General features: G+C 39.7%; 2 protein-coding genes across 6 annotated transcripts in view; one reads left to right on the top strand and one right to left on the bottom strand.

Annotated features, from left to right (window-relative positions):
- Positions 1-3,611, top strand: part of kcnh6a (potassium voltage-gated channel, subfamily H (eag-related), member 6a) — a 54,434-nt gene extending 50,823 nt beyond the window's left edge. For all 4 annotated transcript variants that reach the window (XR_013817001.1, XR_013817002.1, XM_079822948.1 and 1 more), the window contains exons 14-16: positions 1,544-1,727; positions 1,820-2,018; positions 2,291-3,611. Coding sequence is in view for 2 of the 4 variants with exons in the window: in XM_079822948.1 (XP_079679074.1) it covers positions 1,544-1,727; positions 1,820-2,018; positions 2,291-2,560 (653 nt within the window). In the remaining 2 variants the exon portion in view is untranslated. The remainder of the gene's footprint in view (positions 1-1,543; positions 1,728-1,819; positions 2,019-2,290) is intronic.
- A 683-nt stretch (positions 3,612-4,294) lies between these two features.
- Positions 4,295-16,408, bottom strand: dcaf7 (ddb1 and cul4 associated factor 7). 2 transcript variants are annotated; one of them, XM_079822975.1, is made up of 7 exons: positions 15,770-16,408; positions 15,224-15,382; positions 12,614-12,725; positions 9,328-9,446; positions 8,998-9,207; positions 8,791-8,908; positions 4,295-5,564 (listed from the first exon to the last, which is right to left on the bottom strand). In XM_079822975.1, exons 1-7 carry the CDS (start codon positions 15,905-15,907, stop codon positions 5,392-5,394), a joined length of 1,029 nt encoding a protein of 342 aa, XP_079679101.1. In that variant the 5' UTR covers positions 15,908-16,408; the 3' UTR covers positions 4,295-5,391. The 2 variants fall into 2 exon arrangements, with proteins under 2 accessions (XP_079679101.1, XP_079679100.1); XM_079822974.1 differs by having other exon boundaries at positions 4,295-5,568; positions 8,792-8,908; positions 15,770-16,254.
- Positions 16,409-16,732: the final 324 nt, after the last annotated feature.

Here is a 16,732-nt window from a genome sequence, read left to right as displayed (position 1 = left end):
ATTCCATAGTGGTCTGGTCTGGTCTGGTGATAGAATTTTTGTAAACCGTGTCAAATGTTCTGGGTTCTAATCCGCTCTCTTAATCCGTTTTTTTTTTTCTTCTTCATTAAAATCAAAGATGTTCATCAATGATTGTATATTAAGAGCATTTTGTTTTGTGATTTCATCGGAAGGAATAGAGTCTCTCTCCGCAACGGCATTAAGCGATAGAAGATTGACGCGCTCGTCTGTGTGTGAAGACTGTGCACAAGCCAAAAGAGAATGTAAACCCCGCCTACTTTGATTTGATTGGCCATCTCAATCATTTTGACATTGACGAGCGCTGTTAGACCACATTCGTTTTGACTGTCTGATCAGCCTCAAATTCTGTTCCTGTTAATCACGCAGTGTCAACCAATTATACTGCATGAGGGAGGGGCGAGCCAACTCTTGCTCTCACACACACACACACACACACACACACACACACACACACACACACACACACACACACACACACACACACACAAAGGAGGCAGCAAGCGTGGCACACGCAACAACTCAGCAAAAATGTGCTTTGTGAACACGCAAAACGAAGGGGTAGGGGAAAGAGAAGGGCTAAGGGGTAGAAATGGGATTGGGCCTAAACTTTGATGTCAAGTAGGGTACTTCGCTTCATGTGATCCCAAGAAACGAAGTAAAATAAAACAGCTTTTATTCTTATTAGGCTACTGATATGACACATTTATTTATGCGCATAATCTTTTTTTGGAAGACAAATGATAGAATATACCTTTAAAATTGCAATATAATGGAAGTAGCGACAGATCTTTTCTTCTGTATTGTGACGTACATCTGAGTGTAACGAATTATTGAAAAAGAAAAAATGTAGGGCGGGAACTTAGTTGGTTGTTGATTGGATGGAGGCAGATCTGATTCAGAGTTTGCAGTCGATTGTAAGAAAGGGGCGGGGTTTAAGCAGACTAATTGATTGGAGAAGTCCAGCATGCGTCACCAGAGAGAAGTCTGCCATTTCAGAAGGACGATCGAGTCATATTTTAATTAAAAACCATGAGGTCAAGAAATGTTAAAAAAGGGAATCATCTAAATGCATGGATAAGATCTATTACATGCATTTAGAAAAAAGGTGAATTTTCATTTCATACCAACTTATACCAAGTACAAAACATACTGGCTATGGTAAAGTATTCAAATTGATATTTAGCTATTGTTTTTTGTTTCTTTATCTGCAAATTTGTGACTGTTTTCTGTGGAAGCTTATTTCCGCCACAGAATAAAAAAGGTAATTGTTTTGGGGGTTTTTTTATCTTAGAATTATGACCTTTTTTCTTCTCGCAATTGAGAAAAGAAAAGTCAGAATTGTGAGATATAAACTAGCAATTGTGAAAATTGCTGAAATCTTTAAAAGATGAAAATTATCTTTTTAAAGTGTTTTATTCTGTGGCGGAAACAAGCTTTCATAGTGTTCTCCGTCTTTATCTTGTCCTTTATTCTGTATCTTTCTGTTCCTCATGGTTTTTCCACTCATTCTTCATCCATACAGCAGCTCCTCTGAATGTGTCGGGGTTATACGGCTATTTGCCCGACCGCAGGGCCAGTCAGTACTCCGAGAGCCAGAGACATTCCTCTGCAGTGCAGGCCTGCTACCACCATCACAGCCCCTGTGTTGAGGACAGACCGAACCAACTGCAAGCCCGCCTGGAGCTGCTGCAGTCACAGCTCAACAGGTCCAACATCCAGAGAAAAAAACTAGCTTTACATGCAAGGGTCTGCATTTGCCTTACAACCCCTGTCTCTCTCTCTCTCTCTCTCTCTAAAGACTGGAGACCAGGATGACAGCTGATATAAATGTGATCCTGCAGTTGCTGCAGAGGCAGATGGCACCTGTACCCCCCGCCTACAGCGCAGTTTCCCCGGAACCGCTGACCCACCCCGCTCACCCCACCAGCCTGTACACTACAGCAACGCACAACACTATGCCCTCTTTACAGATCACTGACAGTACATCGCCTGGTAAGGTAGGTTGTCATGTGAGCAATGAAAGAGCGAGGGAGTGATATTTACATGTGGGTTTGTAAAACGCATATTAAAAGTAGATGTGCAATGAAACAGTATAAGGAAGGAGGAAACAGTAAAAGGTTTTTGATGACTCCCCAATATGACAATCCTCTTTCAGACTTTGCTAATGTAGCGACTGTCACCAATTGAGATGCTTGTCAGATAGACTAATCTTTGTCGTGAGCATGTTGCACGTCTGTATTGAACCGGACCTGTTTTCCACATTACACAGAGCCCTGACTTGGACAGCTTCAAAGAGAAGTCTCCAGATTCTTTGTCTAGTGGGATCCATCTGACAGTTGCCTCCAATGACACCATGTCCATGTCCCCAGAGACAGAGCTGGCTGTGCCCACAGCAGAGCCTCATCTACAGCCCCCGGGACTGCTGTGTAGAAGCCTGCGCTTCCCATCGCTCCCGGACAGTCTGGAGAGTCCAAGCATACTGGAGGGATCACCTGAAATCCAGAGGCACTTGTCCGATCCAGTCTTGCCTGGAAGCTAGAGGCCGAAAACAGACTACTGTCCGTTCTAAGACGATTATATACCACATTTTCATGGTTTCCCTTTTTTAAATCAGCTCAATATTGCACTTGTGCAATAAATGTATTCATGTCACTCATTAGTTACAAGGGCGTCCAGTAGAGAAAACGAATCCAAAACGGCAACTGTAGATTTCTCTCAATCTCTGAGGTGTTTTGTCTCATATCCCTTCTCATTAAGAGCAGGATTTTTTTCCCGCTGATGCGAGAGTATTTGGTAACACCTCTCAACTTGTTCGTTATCGAATATGAAGAGAAGCACAGTGGGCGATAAAGACAAGATCAAAAAGTCAAAGAGAGATGCTACGTTATGATCACTTGACACCATCGTGTAATAATTTGTTTGCCTGGTTTGAGATTTGTCTTTACATACTAAACTTCATCCTGTCTTCTTGCGTCAGCTGTTATTTTGAGGCAGATCCTCTGAAGCACTCAAACCAGGAAAAATATGACACACACACCTGAGCTTTAAAAGTATAATGAATTGCTTGTGTGTACTGATATTGCAAACATGCTAAATTTTCTTTTCAATGTATAGATTTTCTAATTATAAACTATTATATATATTTATAGTGTCAGGTTAGGTGTTTAACCCAAATCTAATGTATTACTAAATCAAATGACTGGCACAAAAATGAATCTTTGTATATTTGGATTCATAGTAACCAAATGGGCATGAATTCAGGGTTATGAAATGATATTTGTCTCACTGACGTGGTTGTTTTAACTGCTGTCGGCTGGTGTGACCGTGTGGATTTAGACTTACGACGTGTCTCTGAGGATTTTCTCTTGAATTCTTGACGTTCTGATTGGAAAGTGAAGGACTGCTTTTGTAATTCGCTTTTCAAGATGAAATCAGTGTAAAGTTTATTTCACCTCTGCAATGTAAGCAGATGAATGTATGTACAATGACTGGAAACCTTTGTTGGACTGTGAAGGTTTCCAAAAGCACACAACTGTTATTATTTTTTAGATTAAATGTTATTTATAAAGGAGTAATAATGTTGCACTGGGTTTAAGCTGTGAATATTCTTTGTCCTTATTTCGTTGGTCTGTTTTTTTACTAGATGCACTGATATGAAAAGAGTCATACGTATAATTATTTTCAAGTTATAAACAATACTTTTTGTAATATACTATTATAGTATATTAATATTAGCATTGACATTTGTAGTCTGTTTTAGTATTTTCATGTGTATCTGTTTTTGTAATATTTCTATTTAGCTTTATTTTTTTTCTTCAGTTTTAGTACTTCAGCCTTAATGTATTTCAGTTTTTTAAGTTGATGTTTTTCTTATAGTTATTCTATTTAAAAAAAGAAAGAAAAAAAGTTTTAGTTTTAAAGATGATTAATATTACACATACACACACACACACACACTTACTATTTTATCTAAATAAGTTTTAAATGCTACAAGTGAATTCAGTCATTACAACATTCTATTGAACAATATGAAAAACGGATATTAATTTATACAATTAGCCAAATATTATATTTAATACTGTTATTAAATTATTACCGTTTATGAACTAAGTGTTAAATGATAGAAATGAAAATCAATCAAAATGAGCATGCATGATCAAATATCCAATATCTAACCAAATAAAACAAATCTGCAATATCCACCAATAACCAATATGGCACTGAAATATTGTGCATCCCTTAATGTTAGTCATGATGAATAACAACCGAAAGCTTTATGAAAGAACAAGAGTTTATTAAGTGAGTTTATTAATAGAAAAGCATCATGGCTGGACACACACAGGACTACTTACATATAAACACTCCATCTAAGAGTGTGAGGATCCCAAACAGCCTTGCAAACTCACTTTTGACTTCCGTCTCGACCGAAACGAGTGGTGTTACTACTACATCATATTTGCATAACAGAACAATTTCATGAACAGAGCAAATGACTCGCGATGCAAAATCTTTCTGGAAAAATGACACCTTTGTCCTACCTTGTACATAATATTTATATATGTATACAGTACACATTTCACCTCAAGCACAAGCATGCTGAAAGGGGACTGACTTATTTTGAAAAATTACATGGGGGGGGGGGGGGGTGAGATATAACGGGAGCTTTCTCACAATTAGTGATCTTTAAATGAAAAGACGTTTTGCTCAAACACTGACGTCAACTAACCGCTATGCGAGTCGTGAGCGTGTCTGGAGAACAAATATAAATGTTTTGTAGTGACGTCAAGCATTGTATCCCCATACTACGGTATTTAACAGTTCCCAAGATTACAAAAAAAAAAAAAAAAATGGCACCTTCCTGAAATGAAAAGCAGGATCTTAAGTTCAGAGGCTCTTTAAAACTGTATCAATCTTTGAAGCAAGTAATTACATCTTAATAAAACGGTTGTTTTGTATGTCCATGTTGGTAAATCTTTACAATGCTACTTGCTTTTTTTAATTTATTTTTTAATGTTTTTTACCGGTCAAACTGAATAAACATGTATCTCTCCCTACACAAATGGCCATGAACCATAGTAATTACAGTTGTGTTTAAGATCCCATAATGGAGAACTCTGGGACACCAGCAGGTAGGAAAACAGACCAATATATTGTGCAGAAACACAGATACTCATTCACACAGTCTCATTCTCCCAGACAAAAGTTGTACACACATTGTTCAGACCGTTGTTCCCATAGGCCCGTTCATATCGTTTCCCGCTTGAAACCTCTAGACCTCAGGAACTTAGAAAAACAAGTCTCTGCTTTATTAAAGACCCTTTTCCAGCAATGCCCCACACGGGAGGCAGAGGGGCACTTTAAGCCTCGGCTCTACACCCTCAGGATCTCCAGACAGTTGTTGTAGCAAATGGCGATCCAGTCGGGCTGAGTGGAGGCCCACTGTACGTTGTTGATCTCTCCCTCGGCCGTGTAGGCCAGGATGGGGTCCTCGATGGCCCGCGGCATCTGCTGGATGTCCCAAATCAAAGCCTGGTGATCGTCCGCTACAGTGGGATTTAAAAGAAAAGGGGGGCCAGGTAAAGAAGACTTATAATGAAACAGCACTGTCACGGCTGCTACAGTCTTAAAGGGATAGTTCACCCCAAAATGAAAATTCTGTCATCATTCACTCAACCTCAAGTTGTTCCAAACCTGTATGAATTTCTTTGTTCTGCTGAACACAAAAGATGATAATTTGAAGAATGTCGGTAACCAAACAGTTGAAGTATTTTTTCCCCTACTATGGAACTCAATGGGTCCATCAACTGTTTATTTCCCCATATTCTTCAAAACATCTTCGTTAAGAAAGAAATTCATACAGGTTTGGAACAACTTGAGGGTGAGTAAATGACAGAATTTTCATTTTTGGGTGAACTATCCCTTTAAGGCCCATTCACACCAAGGACGAGAACAATAATGGTTTAGTTCTAAAAATCGTTCTAAATATAAAAGATTAGCAGAGTCCACACCACAACTATAACGGAATAGAGACACAAATTCGATGGAATCACTTTCGGAGCGCTTTAGCCCAGCTGATGAACAGACATTGACAGCCAATCAGAATCACTTCAGCTCGAGGATTTAAAGTTGCAGCTGAAAATAAACTGCAGTGCACGCTTGGAATAAATATATAAATATTGTCCGCTGGTGTGAACACAAATATAGACCTGGTTACAGCTAGTGTTCTTGCTGTGAAAGGGCCTTTATACTGACGCAAAAAAAACATCTTAAAGGGATAGTTCACCCAAAAATGAAAATTAGCCCATAATTTGCTCACCCCCAAGTCATCCTAGGTGTATATGACATTCCTCTTTCAGACGAATAAAAGTTATATTACAAGTCCAGGCTAATCCAAGCATTAGAACAATGATTTATAGTTGCTCTGTTTTTGAAGTCCATAAAAAGTGCATCTGTCCGTCAAATAACTGCTCCACGCGGCTCTTGGGTGTTAATAAAGACCTTCTGAAGCGAATCGACGTGTTTGTGTAAGAAAAATATTCATATTTTTAACTTTATCAAGTAAACTTTCGACCGACCGCCTTCCATGGAAAATTGTTGAATGTTGAAAATGAAACTCAAGATCCGTACGTGACGTCAAGACGAGCGGACCTGGACGTGTTAGTCTTTCGTTCGGCAGGGGAACTTTCAACGATTTTCCCATCAATTGAACAGGGAAGGCGGTCGGCCGAAAGTTTACTTGATATAGTTTTAAATATGGATATTTTTCTTACACAAACGCATCGATTCGCTTCAGAAAGCCTTTATTAACACCCCAGAGCTGTATAGAGCAGTTATTTGATGGGCAGATGCACTTTTTATGGACTTCAAAAACAGAGCAACTATGAATCCAGTTCAAATGTTTGGATTAGCCTGGACTTTTGTAATATAACTCATATTTTATTTGTCTGAAAGAAGAATGTCATATACGCCTAGGATGACTTGAGGGTGAGTAAATTATGGGCTAATTTTCATTTTTGGGTGAACTATCCCTTTAACAATAAGGATCACAGAACTGACACAGTCCCTATCTGAGCATTCAATTATTTCTCAAGGATCATGTGACACTTAAGACTGGCGTAATGATGCTTAAAAAAATGAATTCACCGTTCACCTAAATTCATAAACCATTATTTTAAAATGTAATATTACTGTGCACTCATGCTTTTTCTAGAGCAATTATCCACTAATCTAGTTTATCAACAATCTAGTTTATAGTAGTATTTTTGTCATAGATTGTGATTATATATTTTTTAATATGTTGTTTTTCTTTATAATTAAGTTGTCTGTATTTAGTTGATTGTGTTTTACACACAAAAGAGTGATTATCAGTTCAACACACTGAAGCATAGAAATTCTACATAGAATTTTTAAACAAAACTGTGCTGGTATTGGTATCGGCCGGTACTCAGAATTTTTGGTATCCGATCGGTTCTGAGAAAATGGTATCGGTGCATCCCTAATTTTTGATCAAATAAATGCAGGCTTGATGTGTGGTTGGTGTATGTGTGCGCGTGTATATATTTTAGGAGTGTGACGAGACACTAAGCTCACGAGACGAGATTGGGTTCACGAGAACGAGACAAGATTTTTTACATAGTATATTTAAGAAATCCTCTATGAAATACATGACTAGAAAAATGTTTTAACTAATCAACTTGTAATGAATGTCATTTCAGTTCTACTTTCTGAATATATGAATTATCAAATGCAGTAAAAAACACCAATACTCAAGCACTGGAAAAGGTTTTGCCACAAACTCAACTGACTGGCTTTTCTCCTGTATGATTGTCTCTTCAGACCTTAAAACTGCACCTGATTTATGAGCTTCTACAACTTTTGACCTCCTAACTGAACTCTTTTCCACAAATTGACCATGGATATTAAGTGCAAACAATAAGTGCAACCATAATCTCAATATTCAAAGAGCAAATAGAGACCGAATTTTTCTTCAAGCATGATACTGAGTAGAGATGCACCGATGTAATGGCCGCCGATATTTATCGACCAATTTTTGATCAATTTACAACCATCGGCATATAGGCTATAGCATGAAAAAGGCCAATATAACAAACCGATGGTTTATTAATGAACTGCGTGAAGGCACTGAGCTGTACAATGTCTGCTGCATAATCCAAGATTATTTGCTGATTTAAAACATGATCAAAACACTATCTATTTTAATGACAAAAATTAAAATAAAAGGGCAAGTGACAAATATCAGTATCTGCCAATAATTGTTTGTTAAAATCTGTATCGGCCCCAAATAAATCCTATCGGTGCATCCCTAATACTGAGCTAAGATACGGTTAACTACACAGCCCAGCCTAAGATAGTTTTCATATTAGGAGATATTTGCATGCCTCAGGGAGTAGCTTTCAAACAGCGCTAACGTATTGAAATCGCGTCTGAATGCGCGCTCCGGTTTACTTTCACTTTCAATTTCGCGATCATGCGATCTGTGAACAGGGAGCGGAGGTGCTGAACGCGCATTTTAAACGATAAGACACTTGTCTGACGCTTCTGCAACAAATCCTCAGCCACGGTCCTGCAAGTCTTCTCGTCACATGATCAGTGCTGCACACTATGTACGGCTCGAACAGCTCGTGTTGGATGAGCTTATTGGATTGAATCGACCATTATCCACTGCAATTAAATTGTCATATATCTCTATATATATATCCACACATACATACACACATTGTAGTGTATGTGAACGGGCTGGTTTCTAACCTGCTGTACATATGTGGCAGGAGGAGTGTGGCGCCCATGCGATGCCGTTCACACAGGCACGATGATTATTGAGCCGAGCCACTGGCGTGCACGGCACACGCACATCCAGAATCACCACCTGACAATAATACAACAGTAAAAAGTGAGGGACATGAGAAAATATGAGGACAAATGTACTAATAAAGTAAAAGGTACTAAAAGAGCGACCTCCATGCCATCCATGGCCATAGTGGCCAAGTAGTTGGGGTCCTGTTTGTTCCAGCACAGGCGCAGCAGCGGGTGATGTTGAGGGTCCTCATAGATGATGGTGCTGTGCTCCAGGTGCCGCAGATCAAACATGCGCACGGATCCGTCAGCTCCCACAGACGCAAACATATCACGACCACCACCCGCACGGCTGAACGCGATGTCATACACCTTAAAGCCAATAACAATGCTTGATTTATACCAAGACAGTAACACAAATGTAGAGTGATAGAAAATGGCCCGCCAGTTAAAAGATAAGAATCTGAAGTCCTAAGGCGAGTTTTTACTCACCTCCTTGTCATGAGCGATTAGCTGTGTTTTGACATGGCCTGACACCAGGTTGACTCTTCCCAGAACCTGTCCTGTCTCCAAACCCCAGATCGTGCAGGTGGTATCAATACTAGAGGTGCCTGAAAAAAACAGAAAACACACACACATACATACATGATGCCAACCTGATGATCTTTTGAGAGCCAAACATACATTTTCTCCCAAACACCAGTTATTTATATACTATTGGTAGCACAGTGGGCAGCACTGTCGCCTCACAGCAAGAAGGTCCCCAGTTCGAGCCATAAGTCCTTTCTATGTGGAGTTTGCATGTGCTCCCGTGTTAGTATGCTCTGGTTTGGACATGCCAAAATGGCTGTTGGTGTGAACCATAGACCGTAAAAAAATATGGACGACGTGACTTCATTGACTTCCGCTGACCAAAGTTGAAGCTTTCATAGGCCCGCTCACGGCGCTGACATCTTGGGACCGAGTCTGCGCAGTAGCGATCTCGGGACCGGAGTTGCGCAGTAGAGAACAGGAAGTAGAGGCGCGATTATCAAAAGCCCGCCCACACTCTCGCAGATGCAGAACTAAGAATTATGTTGGTGTGAAATAAACAGTTATGGAAGTGTAGAAATTAAAGCTAAAGCTCCAATCTCCTCCCAAAAATCCAGAAAAAAGTCTGTTAGTGCCTCAGTGACAAGTTCACTCAGAGAAGCCGTCAATCTCAGCTGTCAATCATGACGTCACACCCCCCGTTTTTATAGCATCAAATAACTCACTAAAACTAAACTTATTTAAAAAACGAACACTTGAAATGAAATTATTGTAATAAAAACTGCCTAAAATGACAGAAACCATCTTTAGGAAACAATTATTTGAAGTGTAATTAAATTGTTTAGTGTGTCTCGCGCCCATTCAAATACATGGAGAGGCGGGGTTTAGGAGCTGTACTGGGACCGGCCACCGGGGGGCGATCGAGGCGCGAAAGCTTCAATTTCTGACTGGAGCACTACAGGCTTGGTGTGAACACGTGTGTGCGTGTGTGTGTTTGTGAGTCCCAAGCCACATAATGGGGAGGGTCGGGGAAAGACTTGGCAACCTACCCCGGAAAAAAACATTGCCAATTCATGGACAGTCTCGTGCATGTCAATGGCCATAGAATCACCAAGAGAGAGAGATATACTATTATGGCTGCTTGTATTTTTATATTTTCAGTTTTCATTAAAGGGGTGGTAAACCATGATTTCACTATTCTAACTTTATCTAGCGTGTAATGTTGCTGCTTGAGCATAAACAACATCTGCAAAGTTACAACGTTCAAAGTTTAAAGCAAAGGGAGATATTTGCTTTTAAAGAAATCAGTTTCTAAGAACTACAGCAAACGGCCAGTAGGCGACTACACACATTCCTCCAGGGTTGGTGACATCAACAGGCTCAATATTTACATAAACCCCTCCTCCGAGAATATTAAATAAGGGGGGGTGAGGCCATTTTGTATCGCGGCGCTGTTGTGGTATAGTTAGGCTGGAGTGTTGTTGCCGCGATGCCAAGGAAACGCTGTTATTTTCATCCGGATTGCAGGTCTGGGGTACTTGCTCTGTTCAGCCTTCCTTGGGATGGGGGTGCGTTGCAGAGCGTTTAACATACAGCATGTTATATGCACGTGTGTTTGAGACGGGGAACAGGCGCGCGCGGGGCTCCCTGCAGCACATCTAACAGAGGAAAACATCCACCGTCTTCCCGATTTCAATGCCGGATTTGCACAACGTCAGCTGCGTGAAAAAAACACTGCCGGTGCGTGGATGCACGACGCGCCCGCTGCACATTTCACAGAGGACAACTTCCACAAACTTCGCGAGTTCAATACAGGATATGCACAACGGCTTGTCCTGAAAGCTGGATTTACAAACAGAAGCTGTTTACGGGCCACAACCTGTAAGTCTGATTTATATTTCATCAATGTGTTTTCCTGTAATAGGTTGTAGCAAGGAAGTAAACAGATGACAGCGCTGTTCTGCAAACCAGTCTGTTAAATGCTCATTCATACTTAACGTTATCCGACGAACACCTATCGTTACAAACACTAACGTTAAAATCTCAACAGCGAACCTGACATTAGTGTAAATGATTCTTTGATTAGAGCTTTTATGTATTGTTTATCTACAGGCATGCTAAACATGGTTCTGTGTGTGATTTGGCTAACTTACTAGTAAAGCCAGTGCTTAGTGTTCGTTTTGGGTTAGTTCTTGCGACAGATATTTGGCTATAATCGTTCTAAAAATACAAAAGTTAAAGTGCCATTCAGTAGCGATCATTATAGATCCGCAGTCTTTACTCTTGAGGACTGAACAGGTTCTGCTCGATCATCTTCACTAAAATGTTCTGGGTCTGATTCGGGCTCAGATGGTTTTATTGACGCCGTTGTTTCTAACACTGACCAAAGCAAGCACAGCCTCCGGTAAGGGGCGTGACGTTTCCGACAAACGTGCACTGCGGTTAGCGAATCACAACACACTGGGCCAGCTAACCAATCAGAGCCCACTGCGCATTTTTGAGGGACTGGCTTCATACAACCCGGAAAGCATCAGACCGTTTTACAAGGAGGGACAGAGCAGTGTAGAATAAAGGTCAAATATATGAAAAATAAGGCAATTTTTTTTCAAACGAAGCATGAACACATGTTACAGTGCACCCCACAAACACAGTCAAGCCTTCAAAAGAATGCATTTTAAATTTTTTAGCAATTTAGTTATGTGCTTTTGTCATTTATATTAGCTTATTTTCACAGACTGGGATGACGTTTTAACCGTAAATCCTGCAGTTTTTTAAATTTTCTTTAATGTTCTTGTATTTTTTATTAAATGTATGAACATTTATAATACTAATACTTTGTATTTTATTACAAAAAACAAGTTACCGCTGCTGTGAGGGTGTTTCTAATACAGCGTCTATGGGAGTGATGGTAAAAATGTATATCTTTCTCTCTTTTCAATGCCGTTATTAATCTCACTCCATTTTTTTTCCTCTTTTTGAAAGTTGTGAAATCACTATTGTGGAGTCTTTTGCTATTGGAGCAAATGGGGACACAAAAAAATATATTTAATGTATTCTCTCATTTACAGCTATAAAAGTTAACCCAACTATGACGACTTCCGCTTCTGACAAACCCGAAAATATGAAAAGGGTCCATTTAGCTTAGAGTTTTAATAATTGTAGTACTTCAAACTTATTTCAGTAAGTTACCAAGACAACATTTATTAATGGAATTGGTTTTGACAGCCAAACAGACAAGTTCTCTTACCCAGAAGATTGGGGTCCACTTCATTCCAGTCAAAAGAGGTCAGAGGTGCGCAGAAATCAGAGTTCTTGTTATTATTCAGGAGACACTCCAGACGAGTCTCTGTGTCATTCACCTGACAAGATACAGACAGTTCACTTACTTCATTTAAGTGTACTTAGTTTATGTTTCTACAGTTCGGGTTCACAGTATTAAAGCTAAAGCTAAAATTGTCTATTTACTTTATTAATACACATTCCTGGTCTTATTGTGAACAATTCATCAGGGCACATTTATTTGTAATATGAGACATTTCACTAAAAAATCAGTTACAGATGGATTCAATCAAGTCCTGACCAATAAAGCCCCACAAAATAGAAGTAAAATGGGTTGTGAACATTTCATGTTCACTTTAAATTCAATAATCAATCTTAAAATCATAAGACATTTCAGTGTAAATGTGTACTAAATACAAGTAAATGTGTAATGTGATTTGCAACTTCTGTAAATGTTTTGCTGAATATTGTTTCACTCTGAAATAAAAGTGTGTTACATACATTCCAGAATGAAATCAGACTAAATGAAAGTTTGCCACAACTAGGGTTGGGCATCGAGAACCGGTTCCAACTTGGAACCGTTAAAAAAATAACGATGCCATTGGAATCGTTTAGAAAATTTGTTTTCGTTTCCTATTATCTGTACTAAATGCGCAAGTTTTGATTTCCATAGTGGCCACCGGATTTCCGGAAGTGCTTGCCGCGCCCGTTTGTTCTGTTGCAGCCATGGAGCACGGTAAGCGGCACTCAAAAGTGTGGCTTTATTTCACTTTTTTAAAAGAAACCTGGGTCGACACAGTGCAAACCATGTGACAAACTTATTTCTTGCATGGTAGGATGCAGTACAAATATGTGGTGTACAAATTAACAAGTGTAGCGTGTTTGACATGCTGCGCAGGTCCACTGGCTTGTTCTCCTCGGGCAACCCTGCGCTAACCAACGTTATTAAAGGGATAGTTCAACCTGAAATGAAAATAACGCCTTCTTTTACTCACCCTGCTGTTGTCCCAATGCCCCACCTTCTATCTTTTTCGGACCTCAAAAGCAGAAATTAAAAAAAAAAATAGTCCTGCACGTGCTCCTTCCTATTATGGCAGTGAATAGCGACCAGGCTAAAACACTACAAAAAATATACAAATGTATCCCGCAATGATACAGGGAGACGCGCGCCTTATATGGAATGTGTTCAGAGGCATACTAGGTTTTGCGAGAAAGAAACCGCATAATTCAGTCAAACACTGAGCTCGGCCGTTACTCTCAGCACGCACCTGTGTGTGCGCACTCTAAGAGCCGTCAGTAGGCGCCGGCGCTCATGCCTACTATAACTCGCACTGTTGTCATGGCACCCAGGATAAGCACACACACACCATTTTGAGAAATCAGGCTCAATAGAAACAAACGCAACTCTCGTCTTTTCTATAACGTATATGATAAGAAATAATAATAACCTCCTGAAGTGAATGTTGTGTAACGTTTGTCATGACAACATTGCGTGAGGCTACAGGCGGCTTGGAGTGCGCACACACAGGAACGCGCGTATTTGAACAACATCAGGGTGAGTAAAAGATGGCTTTATTTTCATTTCAGGGTGAACTTACGTTATCCCTTTAACGTTACCTCGTCACAATCAGGTAAGTGGTTGTAGTGTAATAAAGCCCTTGACCAAATTGCTAATTGTGGTGAACAACGTTACTGAAATATTTTTTTTCCCCCTCGTAGATAAATGTAGATTTACGCAAATTGCCCACGCTAGTAGCAGTCCTAATATGACTGCTGCTGATGCTATTGCTAAACCGGTGGAGACTCGGTGTGAAACTCCATTCACCTTTGCATTAAAGCAGATGAAAGCCAGCAGAGAAAGTCCCAAAACTAAAACTCATTATTGAATCAAAATAAAATGTTCCTCTGTGAAATGAGCCTGTGACATGTTTTGACTCCCCTCAAAGAATCGGAATCGAGAATCGAAAAGAACCGAAAGTAAGAATTGGAATCGGAATCGTTCAAATCAAAAAGATGCCCAACCCTAGCCACAGCGATGCCTAAAGAGCTATTTGGCTATAGAACATGTAATGTACGTGGAAAAAGAAAGTTGTATAAACTTGTATAAATTTGGAAAAGCATATAATGAAGTCATTTTTATACAACTTTTTTTGGTCCCACTTTACATTAGGGGTGTCTACTATGTACTTGCATTAAACAAATTGTTAGGTACAATGTACTTATTGCGCTCGTGTTCTATTGCAAAACACTTTTGCTGCTATTAAGGTGGGATACGGGTAAGGTTAAAGGGTCGTTTAAGTTGTAAAGCAAGAGTCAAAATAAAATTACAATGTAAAACGTATGTTCACAATAAGTGTGTTGTATCAAATGATTATTTAAATGTTAGAGCATAGTAGATAAAGCCACTTAATATAAAGTGTGGCCCTAATGTGTTGTGCATCAATGAATGTTCACAGTAAGACCAGGGACATGCATTATTAATTAAATGGGGTCCATTTTCATCTCATGTTGTCTTGAAGTGCAGTCAATCATTACTACAATCTGATGTGTAACAGAGAGTGTATATTCCCTCTCATACCCTCCATATGCGCAGATAGTCTCCGCTGGTGGCCAGCAGGTCTGGATAGACGCCCTTGGTGTCAGGGATCCACATGATCTTGGTGGTGGGGTACGGATGATCGAAAGTGTTCCTGCATACAAACTCTGAGCTCTCCTCCTCAAGACCCACCAGCTGGACCTGAACATCACAAAACAAACAACTGATGTACCAACATCCACATCACAATGAATCTACTGGATTCATGATGCACCAGCTTCTGACAGCTGTCAAACCACAAACAAGATACTAATAACAGTTTGGTTAGTTATTTTTAAGCAATCAAGCAAAACACTTATGACTTCTGTCCAAGAAATACATGTGAGCTCTATGGATGTCATCCATGGCAGACACTGTCACTGGACGACTTAATTCAATTCCGTTGAGCTGCAGCATCCACCATGTTATTATAGATTTTCAAGTACACTTCTCTACATGATTGGATGTCAGCAGCCATAAGAACACAGAACAGAGTAGAGATATAATGATCTCTGGGATCTAAGTTACTGATGTCAAAGAGCGGTTTACCTTGTTGTTGTATTCCTCGACGAAGCTGCCGAGCGCCAGCCTGAAGCGCTTGTCGGGTCTGACGCTCCAGTTCATGGCATAGACGGTCCATGGCGCCTCGTATTTGTAGATCTCTTTTCGTTTACCGTGCAACGACATGTTTCAACCCCTTGATCAGGTCGGTGAAAACCAGTAAGAATTAAGCCGTTACGAATAGCTAGATTTGCACCGCGAGGCTCTTTCAGCGAGAAATATGGTCGCGGGTTTGTGCAGCGAGAGACAAAGAGAATGTCATAACAATCTCCCTCCGCAACGGCCGCGAAAACGAAGAGCTGCGCTCTGCGACGACACAAAACCGACTTAGTCAAACACACAGATTACCATCAAATATTCAAGATTGCGAGTAGCTAAAGGCCCATGGTTTTGCTTAGTCCCAACGGCTTTAATTCTAACTTTAGAAAGCCCTAAATAGGCCCGACCGCTCAAAGGCGCATTTGGTCTGTTCTGAGGAGGATGTGCGTGTTTCAAAATAAAAGTCCCTCATAGAAAATGGGGGCTGAGCGCTAGAGTTATTTATAGATCCATGTTGCTAGTTGACAATTTTACTTCACATCATAGGGCAGGTTTTTTTTCCTGAATTTTCACCCGTTCCCTTCAGCCCTGAAAAGCAACGAAGTGTACAATAGATATCAACTGTAGCTCAAGAGATGGATAAAAAAAGTAAAAAAAATATAAACAAATATATATATACATATATATATATATATATATATATATATATATATATATATATATATATATATATATATATATATATATATATATATATAAATAAATACACTGTATATAATATTTATATAAAAAACACCCAAAAGAGCAATATTTAAAATCCCAAATATCTACAATAAAGAGCGGATTCCATAACTCACACTAAGAAACTGTAAAACAATGGCCAAAAACAAATATGGACGCCCGAGATTAAAA

The sequence above is a fragment of the Gobio gobio genome (genome assembly GCF_949357685.1).
Source record: "Gobio gobio genome assembly, chromosome: 1".
In the NCBI taxonomy this organism is placed as follows: domain Eukaryota; kingdom Metazoa; phylum Chordata; class Actinopteri; order Cypriniformes; family Gobionidae; genus Gobio; species Gobio gobio.
The sequence above is the reverse complement of the archived record's forward strand: the minus strand, read 5'-3'. Positions and strand labels throughout refer to the sequence as shown.